This window comes from Panthera pardus, unplaced genomic scaffold (assembly GCF_024362965.1).
Source record: "Panthera pardus isolate Hobbes unplaced genomic scaffold, ASM2436296v1 HiC_scaffold_2, whole genome shotgun sequence".
NCBI lineage: Eukaryota > Metazoa > Chordata > Mammalia > Carnivora > Felidae > Panthera > Panthera pardus.
In genome coordinates this window covers 29,793,231-29,820,415 of record NW_026526765.1, presented here as the reverse complement: position 1 = coordinate 29,820,415, position 27,185 = coordinate 29,793,231, and the positions used below count along the sequence as shown (strand labels likewise).

Below are 27,185 nucleotides of genomic sequence, written 5' to 3'. Positions count from 1 at the left end.
ATACTGTTGTGGCCATCTTTGGGAAATACAACCTATGGCACTGAGAAAAGCATATCACATAGAAACTTCATTGTCAAGATCTTTTCCTAGTTTATTTTTATCTTCATAGCCCGAGAAACAACTTGTGAAAAAAGCAAATACATTTTGCTTGACTATTCAAGACATAAGATGAGATACTGAATGCATTCTTTATATCTTACCTTAAAAAGACAGTTAACTTGAGCTGATGAAAAAAGTGATTTACCAAAACTTTGTGAACATTCTAAATTAGAATCCTTGTAAATCTTATGGGCTACTTATTATTATTATTATTTACAGCATCTTGTGACTTTTTACCTAATTGGTCATTGCAAGAAGCATGGAGATAAGATTAGAAGTTTTGACATCAACAAGTATCAAGCAGAAAAAGCCCTGGCCACGAGTCTCCTGGTTAGGACAGGTAGGTTTTTCTTTCTTCATACAATACCAGCTATAATAATGTGTTAAATGTGTACTTTGCCTCTAAGATAGAATGTTCTATGGTCTTTAAAAAAAAAAAAAAAACAGGGGCGTCTGGGTGGCTCAGTCGGTTAAGCGTCCGACTTCAGCTCAGGTCACGATCTCACGGTCCGTGAGTTCGAGCCCCGCGTTGGGCTCTGGGCTGATGGCTCAGAGCCTGGAGCCTGCTTCCCATTCTGTGTCTCCCTCTCTCTCTCTGCCCCTCCCCTGTTCATGCTCTGTCTCTCTCTGTCTCAAAAATAAATAAACGTTAAAAAAAATTTAAAAAATAAATAAATAAAAAAAACAAAACAAAACACCATCTTTTTGTGGCAGGATCACCTCACTGAACAGAGTTTTTTGTGTTTGTGGTTTTTTTTAATTAAAAAAAATTTTTTTAACGTTTGTTATTGAGAGAGAGAGACAAAGTGTGAGCAGGGGAGGGGCAGAGAGAGAAGGAGACACAGAATCTGAAGCAGGTTCCAGGCTCTGAGCTATCAGCACAGAGCCTGAGCGGGACTCGAACTCACAGACAGCGAGATCATGACCTGAGCTGAAGTTGGATGCTTAACCGACTGAGCCACCTAGGCGCCCATTTGTTTGTTTGTTTGTTTGTTTGTTTGTTTTTATGTTGAGCAAGTTAGCTTCTCAAGAAAGTTAAATGGTCTGTGTAGAAGAAATACTTTATTTTCAAAAAAAAAAAATTTGTCCTGTTACATTTAAGGTTGAGATGGCAAATATCAAAAGGAATTTTTAAATTTAAATATAATTAACGTGCAATGTTATATTAGGTTTAGGTGTACAACATATCCTATAATTCCATGCATTACTCAGTGCTCATCACAATAAGTACAGTCACCATCTGTCACCATACAACACTATTACAATATTACTGAGTATATACTCTATGCTGTACTTTTCATATCGGTAACATACATTTTATGACTGGAAGTTTGAACTTCTTAATCCCCTTCAACTATTTTTCCCATCTCCCCACTCCTCTCCCCTCTGGCATCTACAAGTTTGTTCTCTGTATTTAAGAGTCTGTTTATTTTGTTGTTGTTCATTTTGATTTTTAGATTCAACATGTAAGTGAAATCATGATATTTGTCTTTCTCTGACTGACTTATTTTACTTAGTATTATACCTTCTAGGTCCATCCATGTTATTGCAAATGGCAAGGTCTCATTCTTTTTTTATCACTGAGTAATATTCCATTTTAAACATATCACTTCTTTTTTTTTTTAACTTGTTTTTTTAATGTTTATTTATTTTTGACAGAAAGAACATGAGCCAGGGAGGGGCAGAGAGAGAGGGGGACAGAGGATCTGAAGCAGCCTCTGTACTGACAGCAGAGAGCCTGATGGGGGCTCAGACTCATGAACCTTGAGACTGTGATCTCAGCTGAAGTAGATGCCTAACCAACTGAGCCACCCAGGCGCCCCCTCTTCTTTTTTTTTTTTAAGTTTATTTATTTATTTTGAGAGAGAGCGTGTGCACACAAAGTGGGGAAGGGGCAGAGAGAGGGAGGGAGAGAGAATCCCAAGCAGGTTCTCCACTACCTGATGTGGGGCTTGAACTCATGAACTGCAAGATCATGACCTGAGCTGAAATCAGACACTTAACTCACTGAGCCACCCAGATGCCCCTATACCACCACCACCACCACCACCACCACCACCACCTCCTCCTCCTCCTCCTCCTCCTCCTCCTCCTCCTCCTCCACCACCACCACCACCACCACCACCACCACCACCTCCTCCTCCTCCTCCTCCTCCTCCTCCTCCTCCTCCTCCTCCTCCTCCTCCTTCTTCTTCTTCTTCTTTTAAGTTATTCATGTATTTTGAGAGAGAGAGAGAGCATGGGAGGGGCAGTGAGAGAGGGAGAGAGAGAATCCCAATTAGGCTCTGTGCTGTCAGTGTGGAGCCTGATGCAGGGCTCGAACTCATGAACCACAAGATCATGATCTGAGCTGCATTCAAGAGCTGGACAATTAACCAAGGAGCCACCAGGTGCCCCATACCACAACTTTATTCATTCATCTATTGATAGACACTGGCTTGCTTCCATATCTTGGCTACTATAAATAATGCTGCAATAAACATAGAGGTGTGTATGTCTTTTTTTTTTCAACGTTTTTAATTTATTTTTGGGACAGAGAGAGACAGAGCATGAACGGGGGAGGGACAGAGAGAGAGGGAGACACAGAATCGGAAACAGGCTCCAGGCTCTGTGTATGTCTTTTTGAATTAGAGTTTTTGTTTTCCTTGGTAAATACCCAGTAGTAGAATTAGTGAATCATATGGTATTTCTATTTTTAATTTTTTGAGGAACCTCCATACTGTTTTGCCAGAGTTGCTGCACCAATTTACATTCCTACCAACAGTGCATAAGTGTTTCTTTTTCTCTATATCCTTGCCAAATACTTGTTATTTCTTTTTTTTTTTTTTAATATTTTATTTGTAAGTACCAATGTGGGGCTCAAACTCACGACCTTGAGACCAAGAGTCCCATGCTCACTGACTGAGCCAGCAAGGTGCCCCTCTTGTCTTTTTGATTCTAGTCATTCTGACAGGTGTAGGATGATATATCTCAGTGTGGTTTTGATGTACTTCCATGATAATATGATATTGAGCATCTTTTCATGTATCTATTGACCTTCTGTATATCTTCTTTAGAAAAATGTCTATTCAGGTCCTCTGCCCATTTTTAATCGGGTTATTTGGGGTTTTTTGGTGTTGAGTTGTATAATTTCTTTGTATACTTTGGATATTAACCCCTTATTGAACATATCATTTGCAAATATCTTCTCCCATTCAGTAGATTGCCTTTTTGTTGATGGTTTCCTCCTGTGCTGTGCAAAAAATTTTTGTTTTTTGTAACCAAAGGGAATATTTAATCTTCTGAATCCTTTCTTACCGGAACAGTCAGTGGACTGTTTTCTTACCATTGTGATTTTCATGAGTATGCCCTATGCCCCTTAAAACTAGGATAAAGTTGGGCCAGGATACACCAGAAATCCAGGAATACCATTCACAATATATGGAAGAGATTCGTCACCTTAGGGAAATTTAGCAAGCCTATAAAATCCTCTTAGAATAGGTAATAATTATGAAAATTTTAACGATTGGTGTTTTAGTGTTAGTGTCATTTCCTGTGAGAAATTATATCATTAACTTCCTCTAGTCTCTTCTTTCTTTTTAAAGATGCTGTTTTTTGTTTTTTTTTAAATGTACATTTGAGAGAGAGAGCGTATGGACAAGCAGGGGAGGGGCAGAGAGAGAGCGGGAGAGAGAGAATCCCAAGCAGGCTCCTGATGTCAGCGCAGAACCCAGTAAGGGGCTCAATCTCACACACCATGATATCATGACCTGAGCCAAAATCAAGAGTTGGACACTTAACTGACTGAGCCACCCAGGTGCCCCTAATGTAAATAATTAAAAAGCTTGCCCATACTACTGATCAAATTCATGAAATTAAACAACATGTAACCCAATTTTGGCTAGCAGAATTGTAAGACACTTTTATGATTAAAAAAAAAATTTTTTTAGTGTTTATTTATCTTTGAGAAAGGGAGAGAGTACGAGCAGGGGAGAGACAGGGACATAGAATCCAAAATAGGCTCTAGGCTCTAAGCTGTCAGCACAGAGCCCAATGCAGGGCTCGAACCCGTGAACCATGAGATTATGACCTGAGCTGAAGTTAGACACCTAACTACTTAAACAACTGAACCACCTAGGGGCCCCAGCACTCTTATAATTTTATCTTATTTATTTTATTATTTTTTTCTTTAATTTTAATTTTTTTTAAAATTTACATCCAAATTAATTAGCATATAGTGCAACAATGATTTCAGGAGTAGATTCCTTAGTGCCTCTTACCCATTTAGCCCATCCCTCCCCCCACCACCCCTCCAGTAACCCTCAGTTTGTTCTCCATATTTATGAGTCTCTTCTGTTTTGCCCCCCTCCCTGTTTTTATATTCTTTTTGTTTCCCTTTCCTTATGTTCATCTGTTTTGTCTCTTATAGTCCTCATATGAGTGAAGTCATATGATACTTGTCTTTCTCTGACTGACTAATTTCACTTAGCATAATACCCTCCAGTTCCATCCATGTAGTTGCAAATGGCAAGATTTCATTGTTTTCGATTGCCGAGTAATCCTCCATTGTATATATACCACATCTTTTTTATCCATTCATTCATCAGTGGGCATTTGGGCTCTTTCCATACTTTGGCTATTGTTGATAGTGCTGCTATAAACATGGGGGTGCATGTGTCCCTTCGAAACAGCACACCTGTATCCCTTGGATAATACCCAGTAGTGCAATTGCTGGGTCATAGGGTAGTTCTATTTTTAGTGTTTTGAGGAACCTCCATACTGTTTTCCAGAGTGGCTGCACCAGCTTGCATTTCCAGTACTCTTACAATTTTAAAGGTCAAAAAGGTCTAGGTGCAGCCATTAGGTCATCTTACCTAGTAATTCTAATAAATATTTTAAGATAGAGTGAAAAATCTCCAGGATACCTAATCAACCTTATTTTCATTTTATGATTTGTGGTACAAATGTATAATCTTTCTTGAATGTCACTTTGTTTTCCTTTCTGGGATAATTTATTTAGATTAGAGGTTGAATTGCCTCCTGGCACCTCTTAAGTGTCATATGTTTCTTCTCATAGGAAAATGAAGCTGTTTTCCTTTTGGATAATAAATTTATAAATGAAATTAATTTGCTCTCTGGAAGAACAAAGAAGAAAATTCCTTGTCTGCAGCCTTTGTTGAAGGATGCTATTGTCCTAACAACATCCAGTAATGGTTAAGTAGTACTGATATTTTCAAAAGGCTGGATTAATTGTATTCATAAAAACTTGGGGTAATATTAAGGGAAATATTAGATTATAACTATTGTATTTCCTTTTTGGAAACAGATGCCTGGCTGGCTGGGGTACTCACTACAGGGGAGCTTTTTCTTTGGAACAAAGATCAAGATTGCTTGAAAACTGTACAGGCAGCTGAAAAGCCTAAGAAAATGATTCAAGCTGCAGTAGGTGGGAATTTTTTATTTGTTTAAATTGGTTTCCTTGATAAATGGGAGGAAAAGAAGATGGAACATTTTCCTATTACTGTTTTAAAAATATCTCTGTATGTGTGCATAAATATATCTGTGTATATATAAATATATATATATATATACATATACATATATATGTTTTCTTGTATATATGATTTTTTTGATGGTGTTTGTTTTTTACTATTTATGTATTTAGGGGAGAGCACACAGGTGAGTGGGGGAGGGGCAAAGAGAGGGAGAGGGAGGGGGGGGGAAGAGAGAGAGAGAGAGAGAGAGAGAGAGAGAGAGAGAATATATGAATCTTAAGCAGGCTCCATGCTCAATGCAGAGCCCGATGCAGGACTCGAACCCACAAACCATGAGATCGTGGCCTGAACTGAAATCAAGAGTTGGTCATTTAACTGACTGAGCCACTCAGGCACCCTGATGGTGTTTATTTGTGATACTTAGATTCATCTTGAAGAAAAGTCTGGCTTGCCTAACATATCTGATAACAGGGGGTTCCTAATATCACATGACAAGTACATGGTAAATATTATTATTTGTACTTTTAATTTATTAGTAGTGCCTTAGTTTTATCCTGAATGGAAATGAAACATCATTTAGGTGTCTTATTGTCAGGATAGATAAATGATGTACTTTCTGGGAGGAATTCAGACTTCACAGGTTTAATTGCCTTTTTTTTGTTTGTTTGTTTTTTTAAAGCAAGCTCTTTGAGACTGTACTTGTATGTATCTGGAAATGGGAGAAGAGTTCTGCTTATAACTCCTAGATGCATATTTCTTTGGGAATATGTGGAATTCAAGAATATCTTATCTTCTAAAAGCCCTTCATTGGTAGGCCAGTGGTCCCAGATCATACCTGAAGAAGCAGTTCATTTGCCTTCTAATGAAGATAAAGAAGCTGTAGTGCATGCTGTCTTTATAAAAAATGAGGTAAAATCCAAATCAGACAGGGTGTTCTAGAAGATGAGATCTCAGACTGTAAGAACAGGCACTGTTTGTGAAGCTGTTGAGCAGAGTGTGTGATAGCATTGCTGTATATCTTTAATCATCATTAATTGTCACAGTAATTGCAAAGTTATTGTGGAAAAGATATTTTTACATTTCTTGGTCGTATTTTTTAAAATGTTTATTAAAAATAGTTTGAACTCCACCAAAAAACTACACTACAACTGACAAATGAATTCAGTAAAGTCACAGGATATGAGATGAATATACAGAAATCTGTTGCATTTCTCTACACTAGTAATGATGTAGCAGATTAAGAGAATAATTTCATTTATAATTGCACCAAAAATGATAAAACACCTAAGAATAAACCTAACCAAGGAGGTGAAAAATCTGTACTCTAAAAACTATAAAACATTGACGAGAGACATTGAGGGTGTCACAGATGGAAGGATATTCCATGCTCATGGACTGGAAGAACCAATATTTTTAAAATGTCCAAACTACCCAACATAGTCTATAGATTTAATGCAACCCCTGTCAAAATGCCAACATTTTTCAAAGAACTGGAACAAATAACCCACAATTCGTATGGACCCATTAAAGACCCCAAGTAGCCAAAACAGTCTTGAAAAAGAAGGACAAAGCTGGAGATACCACAATTCCAGATTTTAAGTTATACTACAATGCTTAGTAATCAAAACAGTATGGTACTGGCACAAAAATAGACCTACAGCTCAATGGAACAAAATAGACAGCCCAGAAATAAACCCACCTGTATATGGTCAATGAATCTATGATGAAGGAGGCAAGAATATACAGTGGGGAAAAAGTCTCTTCAACAAATGGTGTTGGGAAAACTGGACCACTTTCTTACACCATACTCAAAAATAAGCTCGAAATGGATTAAAGACCTAGATGTGAGACCTGAAGCCATAAAATTCCTGGAAGAAAGCATAGGAAGTACTTTCTTTGACATCAGCCATAGAAACATTTTTCTAGATACATCTCCTCTGGCAAGGGAAACAAAAGCAATTAAACTATTGGAACTAGACAAAGATAAGCTTTTGCACAGCGCAGGACGAAACCATCAACAAAACAAAAAGACAATCTACTGAATGGGAGAAGATATTTGCAAATAATATATCCAATAAGGGGTTAATATCCAAAGTATACAAAGAACTTACACAACTCAATATCAAAAAACCACAAATAACCCAATTAAAAAATGGGCAGAGGACCTGTATAGTTATTTTTCTAAAGAAGACAAACATGCATGAAAAGATGCTCAACATCACTCATCATCAGGGAAGTGCAAATCAAGTGCTGAGATACATCACCTTACACCTGTCAGAATGACTAGAATAAAAAAGACAAGAAATGACAAGTATTTGGCAAGGATGTGGAGAAAAAGGAACCCTTATGCACTGTTGGTGGGAATTGGTGCAGCCACCCTGGGAAACAGTGTGGAGGTTCCTCAAAAAATTAAAAGTAGAAATACCATATGATCCACTAATTCTACTACTGGGTATTTGCCCAAGGAAAACAAAAACACTTATTTGAAAAGACATATACACCCCTATGTTTACTACACCATTATATACAGTAGCTAAGATATGGAAGCAAGCCAGTGTCTATCAATAGATGAATGGATAAAGAAGATGTGGTTTATTTTTAAAATGTCATAATTACTTGGTGATAAAGAATAATGAGGTCTTGCCATTTGCAACAACATGGATGGAGCTAGAGGGTATAATGCTAAGTGAAATAAGTCCAATCAGAGAAAGGCAAATACCATGACTTAAAGTACATGTTGAATCTGAAAGACAAAAGGAACAGACTCTTAAATACAGAGAACAAACTCTGGTGGTTGCCAGAGGGGAGGTGGGTGAGGGGTGGATGAAATAGATAAAGGGTGTTAAGAGCACACTTACCTTGATAAACACTGAGATGTGTAGAATTGTTGAATCATTATACTGTACACTTGAAACTAATATAACACTGTATGTTAATTATACTTGAATAAAAAAAATGGTTTGACCTTAGAGCTTCCTTTCTCTTTTCCTAGTATTTTCCCTAGTTTTTATTATTTATTTATTTATTTATTTATTTATTTATTTATTTATTTAGGGAGCATGAGCAGGGGGGAGAGGCAGACAGAGAGAGGGAATCCTCAGCAGGCTCCACACTCAAGAGTAGAAACTGAGTGCGATTGCACAACCCTAGGATTATGCCCTGAGCTGAAATCAGAGTCGGATGCCTAACTGACTGAGCCACCCAGATGCCCCAATTTTTATTTATTTTTTAATTTCAGTATAGTTGAGACACAATGTTACATTAGTTTCAGGTATACAACATGATGATTCATGAACTCTTTATGTTATGCTGTGCTTTCCACAAGTGTAGCCACCATCTATCACCATCAAAACTATTATGCCATTGATTGTATGCCCTCTGTTGTACCTTTTATTCCCATGACTTATTTGTTACATAACTAGAAGCCTGTATCTCCACTCCCCTTCACCCATTTTGTCCACGCCCCTGCCCTGCACCCTACTCCCCTCTGGCAAACATCAGTTTGTTCTCTGTATTTACAAGTGTGATTCTGTACTTTTTCTCCATTTTTAAAATATAACTAGTTTTATAATTTAAAAAGCTAGAATTGGTGATAATTAAGCCATTTAATTACCAGGAAAGAACACATTCATTAACTAAAAAACATTATCAATAGCTGCATGCACTCTTTGTATGTATGGACCAACATTTTATTACCCAGTCCACTGTTAGAAATTGCATTTTGAAATTTTTTTTTCCTTTATCTTCTTCCCACCCCTGGGGGTAGTGCCCTAATTTAGATAATAAATAACTATAAAATAAGAGAAAAAAAAATTATAAGAATCCAGTTTCAGCCACAGTAAATTACAGTGTTTTCTTCCTTTTTTAACTTAATTTTTTAAAGTTTAAATAATTTTCAGAGAGAGAGCAAGCATGCATGCGGGGAAGGAGCAGAGAGAGACAATCCTAAGCAGGCTGTGAGCTCAGTGCAGAGCCCAATGTGGGGCTCAAACCCACAAACCGTGAGATCATGACCTGAGCTGAAACTAAGAGTTGGATGCTTGCTTAACTGACTGAGCCACTCAGGCGCCCTTAATTTTTATTAATTTTTTTCAAATTTCTATTTAAATCTAGTTAACATATAGTGCAATATTGGTTTCAGGAGTAGAATTCAGTGACTTATCATTTACATACAACACCCAGTGTTCATAACCAGTGCCCTCTCAAAACCCATTCCCCATTTAGCCCACACCCCACCCACCTCCCTCCATCAACCTTCAGTTCCCTATCTTAAGAGTCTCTTATGGCTTGTTTCCCTCTTTTTTCCTTTTTTTCCCCCTCCCATATGTTCATCTGTTTAGTTTTTTTTTTTTTTTAATGTTTATTTTTTGAGGGAGAGACAGCATGACCCAGGGGAGGGGGCAGAGAGAGAGGGAGACACAGAATCAGAAGTAGGCTCTAGGCTCTGAGCTGTCAACACAGAGCCCAATGTGGGGCTCAAACTCATCAACCACAAGATCATGACCTGAGCTGAAGTCGGATGCCCAACCAACTAAGCCACCCAGGTGCCCCTCATCTGTTTTGTTTCATAAATTCCACATATGAGTGAAATCATATGGTACTTGTCTTTCTCAGACTGACTTATTTTGCTTAGCATAATACACTCTAGCTCCATCCAAGTCATTGAAAATGTCAAGATTTCATTCTTTTTGATGACTGAGTAATATTCTGTTTTATATATATATCACACTTACCCATTCATCAGTTGATGGACACTTGGACTCTTTCCATAGTTTGGCTATTGTTGATAATGCTGTTATAAACATTGGGGTGCATGTACCCCTTTGAATCTGTATTTTTGTATCCTTTGGGTAAATACTTAGTAGTGCAATGCTGGGGTGTAGGATAGTTCTATTTTTAACTTTATGAGCAACCTCCATACTGTTTTCTGGGGTGGCTGTGCCAGTTTACATTCCCACCAAGAGTGCAAGAGTGTGCCCCTTTGTCTGCATCCTCGCCAACACCTGTTGTATTTTGTGTTGTTAATTTTACAACACATTCTGACAGGTGTGAGGTGGTATTTCGTTGTGGTTTTGATTTGTATCTCCCTGGTGATGAGTGATGTTGAGCATCTTTTCATGTGTTAGCCATCTGGGTGCCTTCTTTGGAAAAATGTCTATTCTTGTCTTCACTGGCGGTGTTTTTTTATTTTTTAAAAATTATGTTTATTTTTGAGAGAGAGTGAGAGTGTGAGTTAGTGGGGGAGGGGCGGAGAAAGAAAGACACAGAATCTGAAGCAGGCTCCAGGCTCTGAGCTGTCAGCACAGAACCTGATGTGGGGCTCAAACCAACAAACCATGGGATCATGACCTGAGCTGAAGTCGGATGCTTAACTGAGCCACCCAGGTGCCCCAGTATGTTTTCTTAAGCCAATAAGCTGCACCTTGATTTCCCATTTGGTCCATGCCCTGGCTCAGAAATAAATTACTTATTCTTTAGCCTTATGTTAAGAATAAAAATACAAGCAGGATTTCTGTATGTTTCATTTATTTTATTTATGATGAGAATATATGTTTTACATATCTTGGTTTATTTTCAGATTAATTGTATACTAAAGTTTATTAAATTTATCTACAGTTATTTGGAGATTGCTGCTTGTGTTCATTTACTTTTTATTCTGGAGAATGTCTGAAGTTAACATTTCTAGCAATTCGGTGGCATGAGAATGTATTTACACCTGTAAGGTGAGATAAAGGTTTTCTTTTTCCTTATTTTCTGTCCCTTTTAAAATATTATTATTTTTTCACCCATAAATACATAAGTTTAATTAAATGAAATGCAAATTTGAACTTTTGAGACCTTACAGATCTATTCTTCCCATAAGTACTGTTGTTATTTTAGTTTTCATTTTAATGTTTTGTTTATTTTTAGAACAAGCAGGGGGAGGGGCAGAGAGGGAGGGAACAGAAGATCAGAAGCAGGTTCTGCAAGGTTTTTCTCATTTTTATTTCCTTTCATGGAATTAAGAACATGTAAAAGGTAAGACAGGCTATGGTCTTGCTTGTATTAAAATTATAGAGATAGGTATTTTGGGAAATAATTGAATTTTAAAAAGGATATAGCTCGAATTTACTACTGTACCTTTTAACTACTCAAGTACTTTTTATTATTTTTTTATTTAAATGTTTATTTTGAGAGCAAGAATGTGTGCACATGAGTCGGGGAAGGGCAGAGGGAGAGAGAGAGAGAATCCCAAGCAGGCTCTGCACTGTCAGTGCAGAGTCCAACTCGGGACTTGATCTCATGAACTGTGAGATCATGACCTGAGTCAAAATCAAGAGTCAGATGCTTAACTGACTGAGCCACCCAGGAGACCTGCTCACATAGTTTTTTTGTTTTTTTTAATGTTTATTTTTGAGAGAGAGAGACAGAGAGTGTGTGAGGAGGGGAGGGGCAGAGAGAGAGAGGGAAACAGAATCTGAAGTGGGCTCCAGGCTCTGAGCTGTCAGCACAGAGCCTAATGTAGGGCTCAAACTTACAAACTGTGAGATCATGACCTGAGCCAAAGTCGGACAGTCAACCAACTGAGCGACCTAGGCACCCTTGCTCACATACTTTTTAAACTAGAAATAGTTTTATATATACTACAAAGCCCAATAAAATACATAGTGCATTAAAAGCATATCATGCCTGGGCACCTGGGTTTCTTAATCAGTTAAGTTTTGGACTCTCGACTTTGGCTCAGGTCATGATTTCATGGTTCATGAGTTCGAGCCCTGCTTCGGGCTCTGCACTTACAGTGTGGAGCCTACTTGGGATTCTCTCTCCCTCTCTCTCTGCCCCTCCCCCACTTGTGAGCATGCACTCTCTCTAAATAAATAAACTTTAAACAAAAGCATATCATGCTTCAGTAAGATTTAGTAAAATAGTGTGATTTTTAAAATTTTCTTAATTTTCTTATGCTCTGGTACTTTATATATTAGGTGTATAATGAGTTGGACTCTAATAAATATACATGTGTGTAACCATATAGCAAATATAGAACATTGCCACTATGTTATTTTTATTTTTTAAAGATTTTATTTTATTTTAAGTTTATTTATTTTGAGGGAGAGAGAGGAAGGGGCAGAGAGAGAGAGGGAGAGAGAATCCCAGAACCTTTAGATCATGACCTGAGCAGAAATCAAGGGTCAGATGCTTAACTGACTGAGCCAGTTAAGATTTTATTTTTAAGTAATCTCTACATCTAACATGGGACTTGAACTTATAAACCCAAGATCAAGAGTCACACACTCTCCTGAATGAGCCATCCATGTACCCCAGAACATTGCCACTATTTTAAAAATCCATTCTTCTCTATTTAATTTCTGTGAAAATGTTTACAGTGATGTATAATATGTGTCATCTAAATCTTTTGTCAAAACAGATGCATTTGGGGTTGACTATGGAACATGCCATTACTAACAAAATGCTGATACTGAACCTGTTTAACTGGCAACTGCTCTTTTGTGGCGTGGATGAAAATTCTGAGCAGTTGCTAAGAGGGCCTCTAATATTCATGCACATATAGGAATTGGACTCTTAAGTTTTTTATGATGAGCTAAATATTAAAAGTTACTATATTTCCTATTTTCAATTATTTCATTACTTACTTAGATCGTTGCCATACCATGTTCATTGGGCACAACAAGACTGCCTTCTGTGCCATCTAATTCCCAAATGTGAATCGGTAAAGTCAAGAGGAGCTCTAATTTCTGCCTTTTCAAGAGATGGCATTACTCTGGCAGTAACTCTTAATCAGAAAGACCCAAAGGTCAGTATATGTAATCTGTCTTGAAAGTAACCTATGAAAGAGTTCAATTTGGAGTTGTTTTGTAATACTACTTTATGTTCTTTATATTGGTGTTTTCTGATCCAGTTTAACATTGTGGTGTTTTCTGATCCAGTTTAACATTATATTGGTGTTTTCTGATCCAGTTTAACTTTAACATAAAGTTATTTTATCCAGAAGCTATAATTTCAAAACTTGGCCTTCAGAAGTGAAAAGAGGGTAACAAAAAGGAAGAAGGGCAAAGTGGTAACTGATGTCCTTAAAATATAGTATAAAAGAGTGAGGAGTTTCAGTTTTCAGTATTGTTTTGCCAGTTGGGAAAGACTTCCAAGATAGTTTATTAATATAATAATAGGTCTCTAGGTCTCTAGAATTATAAGTAATGATTAAAGTAAAATAATTTTAATGTTTTTTTGCTTTTTTTTTTTTTTTTTTTTTTGCTTTCTAGGCAACTCGGGTATTGTTTATAAACACATTGAATTTTGTTACTCTCAGTGGTAGCCTGAGAGGGTGTAGTAATAAGAATCCTGTGGTTCCACCTACACTTATCAGGTATGAACTCTTGTGTTTCTGCATAGCATTTTTATTTTCTCTTTTAATAGTTTAATAAGTTTAAGGCTCTGATAATACAAAAGATATCTAAGTAGATATTTAGGTAGATAATGCAGCTTACTTTCAGCATTTGTGCTTGATTAATTGCTATATGAAGGAAAATCTTAAGGAAGGATCTGGTAGGGTGGAAGATACATGAACATATTTTCTTTTCTCTTTTATTTTTTTCTGTGTTATCTCAGGAGGAGTGGAATCATAACTGGATAGGGGATATTGGGCTTAATTAGAGACTGAAATGAGAAAACCTGGACTGGGAAGATCATTATATACTTGGGGTGGCTGAGGTGTTTATAGCTTTTTAAACAAAGTTGGCATGCTCTGCATGTGGGTTAATAGCAATAATCAGGATTTTTGATAGCACAAGAGCCTCTACCAGGATCTATTTGGGATTATAGAGTAGGAAGGTTTCCTCTTGGACTTCCTAATTTCATTTTCTGAACATTTTTCTTTGCTGTTCTCTGAATTTCCAAAGTTTTCAGATCTATCTAGTCTTGCCTCTTCATTTTCTTTCCCCACCCAAAAGTTCTTTTCTGAAGGTATTACTCATTCTTACACCTGAAATTAATGTAACATTGTGTCTTGACTATACTTCAATAAGAGAAAGAAAGAAAGAAAGAAAGAAAGAAAGAAAGAAAGAAAGAAAGAAAAGAAAAAAGAAAGAAAGAAAGAAAGAAAGAAAGAAAGAAAGAAAGAAAGAAAGAAAGAAAGAAAAAAAATGAATGATTTGCTGGTCTCAGTGCAGTGGTCTCTTTCACTTAGAGTGTACGTCATTATTTACATAAGGAGCTCCTTTTTGTCTCCATGAAAGATTAATATTACTAGATAGTTAAGGAGCTGTAAGGATGATTTTGGGAAGAGGGAGTCTGCTGCTGCATGGAACCTCTAGCAAGCTGCAGAGAGAGGACAGGCATGGTATTGATTGACCTTTAAATCTATCAGTAGATTTGAGTTGTAGACACCAATAGAATTAAAGTTGTTCTAATTAAAATGTGAGTGACTAAAAAGCTTAACTCTTTTAGGGAATATTTTCATCTTATCATTTGCTTATGTGTCTACGTGAATTTCTAGTTTGTATGTTTTATGGAGTAGATGTTGATGAGCAAACTCCTTTTTTTCCTTACCTTTTTTCTGGAAGTAAAATACACGAAATGTATGTGGCAGTTTGCTACTATTCATTCTTTCCTCCTTATTTTTTGAAGTGTTCCAACTCTGCTTGGCCATTTTAAATTGTCAAAGACATTGTAGAGAGTCCTTTCTAAACATACTGTCTTGCTTTTTCTAGGTCCTACTGGGTAGGTGATATCAGCTGGACTCATGATAGTCTTTTTCTGGCTTGTATGTTAAAACGTGGCTCCCTGGTTTTATTGACCTGTCAAGGTGAATTGGTAACATTAATTACATTTGGTTGCTCTATAGAATTTGGGCCAGCAGAATTTATTCCTTTTCACCCACTCATAACATATAGGTGAGACATTTGAATTATTTTAATTTGTTTGTAGAAGGTTTTCTCTTTTGGTATTACTTTATTGTGTATTTTTAAAAAATAATTTCATCTTTCGAGTTGTCTTTTGCTCTCTTTGAGTCTGTCCTTTCAATATCTGTTTCTTATTTATAGTTTTCTTCTATTTCTTTTTGTTGCTAAATCCTGGTGAAAATATGACATTGTGACTATGTAAGTATAAGTTATTTAAATATTCAATAGCACTGAAACATTTGTCTTCTTTCATGTAAAATTCAAAGAAGTGTGATATGTCTTTTATTGTTTCTTTAAAAGAAGGCCACTTAAATAAATGAGTAACTCAAAATTAACTTGGCACATGGATTTATCTGTTTTTTCCCCCAAAGGGAAGAAGGGGAAAAGTTGTTGGAAATGGATAGAAGAATTTAGAATTTAGCCATGTTTTAATTTTTAATTGTGGGATGGGGTAGCGGTTTGGCTTTGGAGTCAGATCAAAATTTAAATCTTCGTTCTTCTACTTATTAGTTGTATGACTTTGGGTAAGTTATACCTTAAGCTCTTTTTCTTTTACTGGGAAGTGAAAATGACTATATTTGTCTCTTAGGGTTGAGGGAATGAAGTAAAATAATAAATGGTTATAAATAAGCACAATTCTGACATAAGTGCTTAGTAAATATTTTTGTTATTGATGTTAGTATTAGATATGACCTGACATATACACATAGGTATTTACAAAACAAAAACATTGGAAAAGGATTTTGAAATCACTCCATTGCTATTGCTTCACAGAAAGAAGATTGAGGGATTGTCCTTGATTATTTGTAGCAAAAAGTGATGCTTAATTTTTAGCACTGGAAAATTATAAGTGAAAAATTTGTTGGGGAACCTGGCTGGCTCAGTTGGAAGAGCATGTGACTCTTGATCTTGGGGTTGTGAGTTGGAGCCCCACTTTGGGTGTAGGGATTACTTAACAATAAGATCTTTTAAAAAAAAAAATTGACACTTCCTGCAGTGAAAGTGTTTTTTTTCCTTATTTCTTTATGGTCCAATTTATAATTGACTTGAATGTCCTCATATTCTTATTTATTTAAAAAATTTTTTTAATGTTTATTTACTTTTGTGAGAGAGAGCGAGAGAGCGCTTGTGCGCCCATGTGCGAGCAAGTGGGGGAGGGACTGAGAAGGAGACACAGAATCTGAAGCAGGCTCCAGGCTCTGAGCTGTCAACACAGAGCCCAGTGCCGACTGGAACTCACCGACAACGAGATCATGACCTGAGTGGAAGTCGGATGCTTAACGGACTGAGCCACCCAGGCACCCCCCTCATAGTCTTCTTTAATTTAGGGAACTCCTGGGTGGCTCAGTCCGTTAAGCATCCGACTCTTGGTCTTGGCTCAGGTCTTGATCTCAGGGTTGTGATTTTAAGCCCAGAGTTGGGCTCTGCACTGGGCATGGAGTTTGCATGAAAAAAAACAACAAACTAATTTAGGACCTTTTTTTTTAAAAAAAGTGTATTTATTTTGAGAGAGAGAACATGAGCAGGGGAGGGGCAGAGAGAGAGGAAGAGAGAAAATCCCAAGCAGGCTCCGCTACATGGGCACAGAACCCGATGTGAGACTCCAACCCATGAACTATGAGATCATGACCTGAGCCAAAACCAAGGGACAGATGCTTAACCACTGAGCCACCCAGGCACCCCAATTTAGGACTTAAAAAAATTTTTTTTAATGTTTATTTATTATTATTTTTTTTTTTGAGAGAAATAGAGTCAAGTGTCGGGAAGGGAGGGGCAGAGAGAGGGAGACAGAGAATCCGAAGCAGCTCCAGGCTCCAAGCTGTCAGCACAGAGCCTGATGTGGGGCTCAAACTCACTAACTGTGAGGTCATGACCTGAGCTGAAGTCAGATGCTTAATTAACCGGCTGAGCCACCAGGTGCCCCCAGTTTAGGGCCTTTTAAAATGGATTACTTTTTCTGATTATATAAGTGATACATATTTATTATTAAAAAAATAAATTTAGAAAAATGTCTGTAATGAATACACCTGTTATTAAGGAGGAGAAAGAAAAAACTGAGAAAGACATTTGGAGAAGATAGTAGTGGGTAAAATTTTATCAGCTGAAGATTAAATTTGACTTTCTTCGTAAATGTACTTACTGTTATGGTGGTGTACCTGATTCTGATTATTTAATATTACTTAATTGTGTATTCATAACTCATAATTATATTCTTATAAGTATATTTAAATATATAGTAAGAAAGAAGGTTAATTACTTAATTCTCTGTAATAGTAAAACTGAACTGCCTTAATTCTTTTCTGAAATAGTTTGTATATGAACTGCCTTAATTCTTTTCTGAAATAGTTTGTATATGAACTGCCTTAATTCTTTTCTGAAATAGTTTATATAAAACTAAAAACAAAATACAGTAAATGCCACAATTCAGGGAATATTTAAAAAACACATAAACCGGGGCGCCTGGGTGGCTCAGTCGGTTAAGTGGCCGACCTCGGCTCAGGTCATGATCTCGCGGTCTGTGAGTTTGAGCCCCGCGTCGGGCTCTGTGCTGACAGCTCAGAGCCCGGAGCCTGTTTCAGATTCTGTGTCTCCCTCTCTCTGACCCTCCCCTGTTCATGCTCTGTCTCTCCCTCTCTCAAAAATAAATAAAACGTTAAAAAAAAAATTAAAAAACAAACACATAAACCTACATTTTATTTAATCACTTATGTCTTCCTTACAGATATATACAATTTAATGTTAGTGTGTTTAACTGGCTGTTTTATCATTCTGTAGCTTTTGATTGTTGTGTTGCTTTTCTTTGGAATAATCTGATTGTTTCCTTTAAGATTTTTCTTTTACTAATTCTTCAATTTTGTGTTTGTTTGCTAGACCACAGCAGTTTACATTTCAAGATTCAAATAATTCTGTAGATTCAACAGCTTCTGATAGTGACCCTATGAGACAGAGATTTTCTATAAAAGCACACTCAAGATTACCCTACCTCATTATTTCTGATGGATACATGGTCACAACCCTTCGATTTCTTGATAACCTCTCTCCATCAGTGCTCATGAGATCCCTTCTACTTGATTCAACCCAGAGGCTTGAGAAAATGTACCAAAGTATGGTATTGTCTAAGGTATAGTGCTTTTGGTATTGCTGGTAAAAGTTGGCTTGTCTTTTCAGATCTAAAACCATACTGACAGTAATGTCCTTGGATTGTATATAGTTGTCTATAGAATTTTTAATTGCTTGTGATAGAATTACAGGTAAAATTTTGCTCTTGGGTGTCTTTTATCTTTTCTTCTACAGCCAAAGGGCAAAGGACTGAACTTGCGATCACTGGATTCCCTAAGGTCTAGCCTGTTAAAACACCAAGGGAATAAAAGTGTAGCTGATTCTACTGTCCCCAGATTCTTACAGGCAGAAGAAACAATGAACTTAAATGAAAAAGCAGAAGATTTTCAGGTACTTAGTAGGTCTTTTATTTACTTTGAACAGTTACATATTGACTTTATTCCAAGAAACATATTTTATTTTTCTCTTGTTCAAGGGAGAGAAATTTGAGGACACCAGTGATTTTACTTATAAGATATTAAATTAAGCATGATTTTCTTCACTCATGTTTTAGGATTTTGAAGCAGAAGAAACTAATGAAGGCAAACACTTTCCAAACAACTTATTCTCACTTTGGAACCAAAAAAAGGATCCATTGTTTAGTAATGTCAAGGAGGGAAGATTGGAATTTGCATCTATGTTTGATACAATACATGCAGAGGATAATACAGAGGAGACAGACAGAACCATTACAGAACTGCATTCTGTCCAGAAGAATCTCCTTGCAGCATGGACTATAGGAATTTCAAAAAATGTAACAGAAAAAAATTTAATGTTAAATTACACAGTAGTTTGTATCACTCATTTTTTCTACATTCTTCAATTTATAAGATGTCCTTTCCCCAAACTTGATCCTTTTTCAAGCAAGAGCACAAGACATAATACATGGGTACTTTGTATCTTTCAACTTTTTCATCAGTGTTTGTCAATCCAGTATTGGGATATGAGATACAAACAAGATGTGGGACATTTGGTAAAGCTGACCTCAAATACTATAAAGCTTTTGCTGATTCAGCAACAGCAGGGTCAGTTATTTTCAGAGAAGCTTTTGGCTTGTTTTCATTTACTCAAAATGGTAGCTGCTTATTTAAATGGCATATACATTCTTCAACCTGAAGTTATTTCAACGTCAGTTGATGGAAGTAGAACAGCAAATCAAGACAAATTGGTGGTACCCATTTTTCGAATGTTTCAAGGTAGTGGTTCTCAGAAAAACTGGTCTTGGAGTTCATCTTTCAAGATTCATCCTCAAGTAGTAAATCTTGCTCAACAACCAGGACACAGGTATAATTACTTTATGTTAGGGTACCATTAACATTATAGATGTTTTCCTTTTTGAAAAGTTGAGATATAATTCTCATGCTGGAAAAATCACCATTTTAAAGTGTAAAATTCATTGATTTTTAGTATAGTCACAAGGCTGTAGAACTCTTAGCACCAATTCCAGAATGTTTCTATAATCCCAAAAAGAAACTCTGTATCCCTTACCAGTCAGCATTAATAGATTTTTATATTTAAGTCAAATGTTATTCAACAGACATATTAGTCTTGGGCAGGCATGATACATGCCCAAGTATTGAAAGATTTTGGTTTAGGTAAGCACTATAGAAGAATGACCATGAAGATTTATGAAGATTTAAAAAATGTATTATACTTTTTTTGATCAGTGGACTTTGTGCTATATTTAAATCTGATCAGTTTGTATATATATTATTGTTTCAGTGAAGAATACAGGCAGAAATAATAAGACTAAGTAGGAGGCTGTACATATTTTTATTCCTAGTCTGAAATTTGGTTTTGATGATTACTTAATTTTGTGTGCAGATTGGCTGTTCTCTGGAGAGTGTTGTACAACAAAACTTTATGGTATCAAACACAGTTAAATCAAAGACTTCCTGATGGTGACAGACAGTTAACTGAAAAGATGACACAGGAAGCATCTACTGTCAAGGCTCTGCTATGTCACATACAGGCTAACTTACAGACTGCTGGAATTCGCTTGAACCAGGCGTTAGAACTTAAATCTATCAATGGTCAGTAATTTACAAACATTTTTTTAACTCTGTGAATAAGCAATATAGGTAACTGGGCTTCTGTTTTATTAATTAGTTTCAATTATTTGTTTTTCAAAATAGTTTCTGGCTGAGCTTTATTTACTGAATTTTAAAATGAAGTAAATTTTTATAAAGTAATTTCATTAACTGTGACTGATTGTTGGTTAAAAACTTTGTAGGTGAAGAGTTTTTCCTGTTAGGATCATATGAAAAATCTGTCCTAATGTGGAAGAAAGCTCTACAAGAAACTCAAGAGAAAGGTAGGGTAGTGTTAAAAAACAATAGTTGTCATAATATTGGTAGGAATGTATTTTGACATGCTGTAGAGCTTAAAAATAATTCCAGATTTCGGAGTGCTCACAATTTTTTAATGCTCAAATGGAATACGTATGGTAGGCATCTTTAGTGTCAGAAATGCTTTTAAAATTATTTTTGGTCTTGGAATTTGTAGCATGAGGAGTTTTTTCTGTTATCTATAGGTAAGGCTCCTTTTGTCCTTTTTTTTGCTTAGTGATGGAATCTGTGATTGATTATTAATGGGAAAAATGAGCTTTAGATACTAAATAAAATAATGTTTTGTTGGGCATTTACCACCTTTTTTACAGACTTAGAGAAACACAAAGCTAAGGCTCTCTGCCCTTAGGTAATTCAACTTCAAGAATTTCCCTTGAGTTATACTTATTGTTAGGTTAAGTTTGGTCTTCATGGGGTTTTTGATGAGACTATAAAGATGTAGATTCTAGAAAGTAGTGATAGCTTTCATGATATTGAGGATGTGACTAGGATGACAGAAGTTCTCAGCTAGCAACCTGGGAACTAGCCATGACTGTAACGACGACATGGTCAGGTTTGGCCAATTATTAAAGTTATTTTCTGACTGCTGTGGCTTTGTATATTTCATTCATTCACCTATTTAACCAGTATTTATTGAAGTCCTGCTGTGTCCCTAGTACTGTATTAGGCACTAGGAATAAACAACAAATTGCCCACAATATGGAAGAGAGATTACATAAACAACTAGCACTCCTCTTGTTATGTTGTATGGTACATGCTGGAGAAGCACAGAAGAACATTTCCCACAATCTGAAGCTGGAGCATAAGCATTGGTCTGGGGAAAACCTGGACTTGACATTTAAAATTGAGTATAAATTGGCCAGTTAAAGCAGTGGTAATGGTTTAACAAAGGAGATAGCATTATAGAAGCAAAAAGGCACGAGAAACTATGGCAGTTTGGTAAACTGCAAGTTGTTTCATAGGACTAGATCAAATGACATATGTATGTAATATTGGGTGTGGGGTGGTAAGAGGTAGGTAAAAGTGATAAAGGAGCATACTATGCAATATAAAGGGATTAAAATTTTATCCTGAAGACATTGGGATCAGTTAGATACTTTATGTAGGAAAGAGAACTTTCCAAATGAATATAGGCCATTTGGAAAGATTGCTTTGGTACAATGTGGAAGATCATTTGTAGGAGTGTGGTGTAGATATGTGGGTTTTACATTGAAGCAGGAAAATCAGTCAGTTGAGGAGGTCCTGAATCAAAGCAATATCAGGAGTACTAGAGAACAGAGGTAACACTTGACAGATACTAAATAGACTTGATCAGCTGGACTTGTGACTGAGTAGATCTGGAGAAAGAAGCCTAATGTAGTTCTCAGGTTTGGGGATTGTCCAACTGGATGAAGAAGAGTGGCATTCAAGGAGATGAAAAGTTCTGAGGAAGAAAAGTTTTCATAATGAGTTCCATTATGGACCTTTATGTTTAATTTCATTTCCAACTTGTATGTACTAGGAATGGCTTTTAATAATGGAGACTGGAAGTAGTAGTGGCTTCAACAAGAAAGAAGTTTATTTCTCTTTCTTATGAAAGGAGACTGGAAGTTGACAGTCTAGGGCTGATTTGGTGTTTCTGTGGTCTAAGTAAGGACCCATGCTTCTTTAGTTTTTCTACTCAGTCATCCTTAGTGCATTGCTTCCAATCTTAAGGCCATTACATGAGCTAAGATGGGTACTAGAGCCCCAGTCATCACATGCATATTCTAGACAGCAGGAAGGAGGAGGGCAGGAAGGGCAAGAAAGGGTATACCTCCTAACGGAGTTACCTCCCTTTGAGCAGCTTTTCTGGAAGTTCTACACAATATTATCTCTTGGTTTGGAACTTAGTCATTTTTTCACTTGGCTACATCTAAGTGAGAAATTGTGATGTGGGTTCATTATTAACTCCAAATAAAATTGGAATTCTTTTGCTCAGGAAGAATGGATAAGGGTCAGGCAACCGACAGTGTCAGTCCTAAACACCCTCCAGATATTTGAAGGCAGTGGTCAGGGGCTCCTATCTCATTGGATGATGCTTCTTCTCCTTTGGGAAGTCTCTTTGACTAACTGTTTGATAGACATATGGTTTCTTGGGGTTTTCTTTTTTAGCATGTCTCCTTCTGTTTTATATTGTGTACTTGAGATATTGTTAGTGGATTTTAGTGCTGAAATGATGAGGATTTGTAGCTCTTTTGGGATAAAATCTTAGTCATCCTAGGGCCTGATGAAAGATAATAAAATCATTCAGAACTTAAAATGAAAAAGAACAAATTATTGCTGACCTGTTTAAAGATAAAAACTCTTACTAAAGTTAAAACAAATACAGAGAAAAAGTCACATAAACTGAGTGTGTAACAGCTTTCATAAATTGAATATTCCTGTCTACTTTGCACCCAGATCAAGAACATTACCTTTCTGGGGATCCTGGCTGGCTCAGTCAAGAGCATGTGACTCTTGATCTCAGGGTTATGAGTTTGAGCCCCACATTGGGTGTAGAGATTGCTTAAATAAATAAACTTTATTGTTTATTTTGAGAGAGAGACCAATCATGTGAGCCAGGGAGCGGCAAAGAGAGGAAAAGACAGAGAATCCCAAGCAGGCTCCACTCTGTCAGCGTGGAGCCTGACACAGGGCTCTAACTCACGAACTGCAAGATCATGACCTGAGCTGAAACCAAGAGTCCAGTGCTTAACTGACTGAGCCACCCAGGTGCCCCCTAAATAAATAAACTTAAAAAAAAAAAAAGAACATTACCTTGCTAACATGTTTTTTTGTTTTTTTGCTAACTTGTTTTTATTTTTTAATCTAATTTATCTTACCTTTTTATTTTTTAATATAATTTATTGTCAAATTGTGCTAACATGTTTTTAATGTAAACTTAATTCTTGTTTAAGGAGGAAGAAGGACATGTTTTCTTCAGATACGCTATTATCTTTCTCTTTTCTACTGCTACATCTATAGCTATAATTTAAATGATGCTCAAGGATTGTGTGATCAGCTAGTAAGAGAAATATTGAAGTGGTCCCACCTACCTGTAAAAGAAAATGAGGATTGTTCAGGTATGCATTTCAGCAGTCAGTATGTTTAATCTCATTAATTTGTATTCATACATTTAGATATGAAATTGCTTATACATAAAAGTTGGTTGCTCTGACTAAATTATGTTATGGTGAATTTTGGCCTGTCAACTTCTTATTAGCAAGGATCATGTTTTATTTTTGCTTTTGTTTTTTAAATCTTTGTCTCCTCAGGGCTTAGCAGTAATTACCTGCCGAGTTAATAGCATTATTTTTTCATAGCCATATTTGTTAGGCATAATATCAGGTATCCGAGTATTTTTCCTTAGTATATTTATATTTTCTTTAACCATTGCTTAAGGTGGTTTAGTAAAATGATGAAAATCACTTTCTGAGGTATTCTGAGTCTTTTTTAAAAATTCACTTAAGAGGCTGCAGAGTATCTCAGTTCCCCTTTTTAAAAGAGGTCTATTTTGGGGCGCCTGGGTGGCTCAGTTTGTTGAGCATCCGACTTCAACTCAGGTCATGATCTCCCGTTTGATGAGTTCAAGCCCTGTGTCGGGCTGTGTGCTGACAGCTCAGAGGCTGGAACCTGCTTCAGATTCTGTGTCTCCCTTGCTCTCTGCCCCTCTCCCGCTCATGTTCTGTCTCTGTCTCAAAAATAAAATAAACATTAAAAAAAATTTTAAAGAGGTATATTTAAACTAAGCAATAATGAGAGTGAAAGGTATATATGAACATAGAATATATCTCTAATGGTTATAAGTACTAAACCATTAGGTGTATACTATACATGCAAATGTGTCTGAAAGGCCTAGTGTATCAGAAGTTTTAAATGGAGTCCATGCCAACTTAGGTTTTTATTGTTTGAGCCACTGTTTATCGATTTCTTGCTCTTTGTGATTTTTATCTTTTAAAATCTTTGTGTTCATTAGGGAAGTAATAAGTGTTCAGTTTAGATAATTTTGAAAATATGGAAAATATAAAGAAAATAAAATTACTTATAATTTACTATTTTTTGTATACATTTATATGTATATATTATTAGAGCTGTGTATTGTTTTGTAGTCTTTTAAAATTTAATATTTTGATGAATATTTTCCAATGTAAATAATATTCTTTTTTGAAGCCTATTAAACCTTTTCCCCATTATTGGACATTTCAGTTGTTGCCACCTATTTTCTGTTTTAAATAGTGCTGAAGTGTACATAAATTTTTGTGAGCATTACTAAAAATTTCTTAAGGATAAATTTCTGTAATTGCCCTCCAGAAAGGTCTGCTAGCTGTGCATTATTGACAGATCTTTCTATATGACTTTTTAACTGATTGGACATTCTTCTTTTTTTTTTTTCCAGTGGTGTTATCATTACATGATGTAACTTTTTAAGTCAATTGAACCTATAGTAATGTATGTTTTAGTTTTTAATGGCTATTGTTTAGAATATATTAAGCGTATCCTTACTGGGTTGGGGGTCTCAAAGACTACCCCTCATGTTCAGTGTTCACAGGGAGGATGCTAGGACTCAGAATATAGTTGTACTCAAGGCTATTATCTACTACAATGAAAGGCTCCAAAGCAAAATTAACAGAGGGAACAGGTGCATGGGGTGAAGTCCAGAGGAAACCAGGCACAAGCTTCCAAGACTCCTTTCCTAGTAGAGTCACACAGGACAGACACACTTAGTTCCTGTAACAACAGGTTGTGTCAACACATGTGAGATATTACTGACCAAGGAAGCTCATTTAGAGACTCAGTGCTCAGGTTTTTTTTTTTTTTTTTTTAAGTGTATTTATTTAGTTTGAGAAAGAGAGATCACAAGTGGGGGATGGTTAGAGAGAAGGAGAGACAGAATCCCAAGCAGGCTCCACACCATCAGCACAGAGCCCAGTGTGAGGCTTGAACTCCTGAATCGTGAGTTTATGACCTGAGCCAAGATCAAGAGTTGGATGCCGACTGTGCCATCCAGGCACCCCAGTGCTCAGGGTTTTTAATTAGAGGCTGGATAGTCATGTAGTCACCCCTCTGCCTAGCCCTTACCAAAATTCTACACTCTCAGAAGAAAAATAGGTGTTCAGCATAAACCACATTGATTGTACATAGGTCTAGTGAGCCACTCTCATTAGTTAAGGTGGTAGGAATCTTTCCCAAATCCAAGTTCCCAGATGCTATCCAAGGGTCAGCATTATAAGCAAAACTTTCAAGTAGTCAGGCCTGCTATGTTATCTTTTTCCTGCACACTTACCTCATTAAATCATTTTGTATAGTTATAATTTTTATTGCGTAAGATTGTCATTATTAACATCATCACTGTGCTACACACAGAATTACCCTTTCAAAATTGTTTTACTTCTGAATTGATACATGTTTACTCTGTGATCATCTTTTAGAATTAGGTTGCTCTGCATTTAAGGAGCTTATTTCTGGCTTTGCATAATGAATTTTGTATGATTAAAATTACTGGAAATCTTGCCTTTATATAATTCCTACAGTAAGTTTTATCCAGGAGAGAATAATTCTTACCTATGTATTTTTAACCTTAATGTGAAGAAATAGTAGGATTTTTCCAAATGTTTAATGACCAAATGAAGAATACTACTTGGAGGCTAATAAGATTTTCTCAAGATCCCCTTTATGAAAAAAAAAGTTTATTAATAATCTTGAGTGCCTACTCTATGACGAAGAGTAGTGTTAAGTGCTGAAATATACAGTGACAAGACAGAAATGGTCCATATGCATATAGAACTTAATATCCTTATGAATATATCAAGTGACTTCTGGGAAAGAATAATATTTTGCTACTATTAGGGCCATAAATTTCATAAAAATTAATGTTACTGTAGTATTTATATTTAATAGTTTCACTATTTTCAAATTTCTGAATGCCAGTTTGTATTACTGAGTTTTGATTCTCAAATAGGGATGACATGTTTGCTCCTGCTAATTTATACATCAGAATCACTGCAGAAATCCTGACGGGGGCACCTGGGTGGCTCAGTCAGTTAAGCGTCGGACTTCCGCTCAGGTCATGATCTCGCGGTTTGTGGGTTCGAGCCCCGGGTCGGCCTCTGTGCTGACAGCTCAGAGCCTGGAGCCTGGTTCAGATTCTGTGTCTCCCTCTCTCTCTGACCCTCCTCTGCTCATGCTCTGTCTCTGTCTCAAAAATAAATAAAACATTAAAAAAATAAAAAAAAAGAAATCCTGATGTAACTCCCACTCCCTTACCTGCT

General features: G+C 36.4%; 1 protein-coding gene across 9 annotated transcripts in view; it reads left to right on the top strand.

Annotated features, from left to right (window-relative positions):
- The window catches only part of CPLANE1 (ciliogenesis and planar polarity effector complex subunit 1), a 137,669-nt gene that overhangs the window by 8,389 nt on the left and 102,095 nt on the right, over positions 1 to 27,185 (top strand). For all 9 annotated transcript variants that reach the window (XM_053906939.1, XM_053906936.1, XM_053906935.1 and 6 more), the window contains exons 2-15: positions 319 to 439; positions 5,156 to 5,291; positions 5,405 to 5,524; positions 6,253 to 6,482; positions 11,190 to 11,296; positions 13,209 to 13,365; positions 13,832 to 13,935; positions 15,278 to 15,460; positions 18,341 to 18,590; positions 18,764 to 18,919; positions 19,083 to 19,852; positions 20,393 to 20,601; positions 20,802 to 20,882; positions 23,835 to 23,999. In XM_053906939.1, coding sequence (XP_053762914.1) covers positions 359 to 439; positions 5,156 to 5,291; positions 5,405 to 5,524; positions 6,253 to 6,482; positions 11,190 to 11,296; positions 13,209 to 13,365; positions 13,832 to 13,935; positions 15,278 to 15,460; positions 18,341 to 18,590; positions 18,764 to 18,919; positions 19,083 to 19,852; positions 20,393 to 20,601; positions 20,802 to 20,882; positions 23,835 to 23,999 — 2,749 coding nt within the window. In that variant the 5' untranslated portion in view covers positions 319 to 358. The remainder of the gene's footprint in view (positions 1 to 318; positions 440 to 5,155; positions 5,292 to 5,404; positions 5,525 to 6,252; positions 6,483 to 11,189; positions 11,297 to 13,208; positions 13,366 to 13,831; positions 13,936 to 15,277; positions 15,461 to 18,340; positions 18,591 to 18,763; positions 18,920 to 19,082; positions 19,853 to 20,392; positions 20,602 to 20,801; positions 20,883 to 23,834; positions 24,000 to 27,185) is intronic.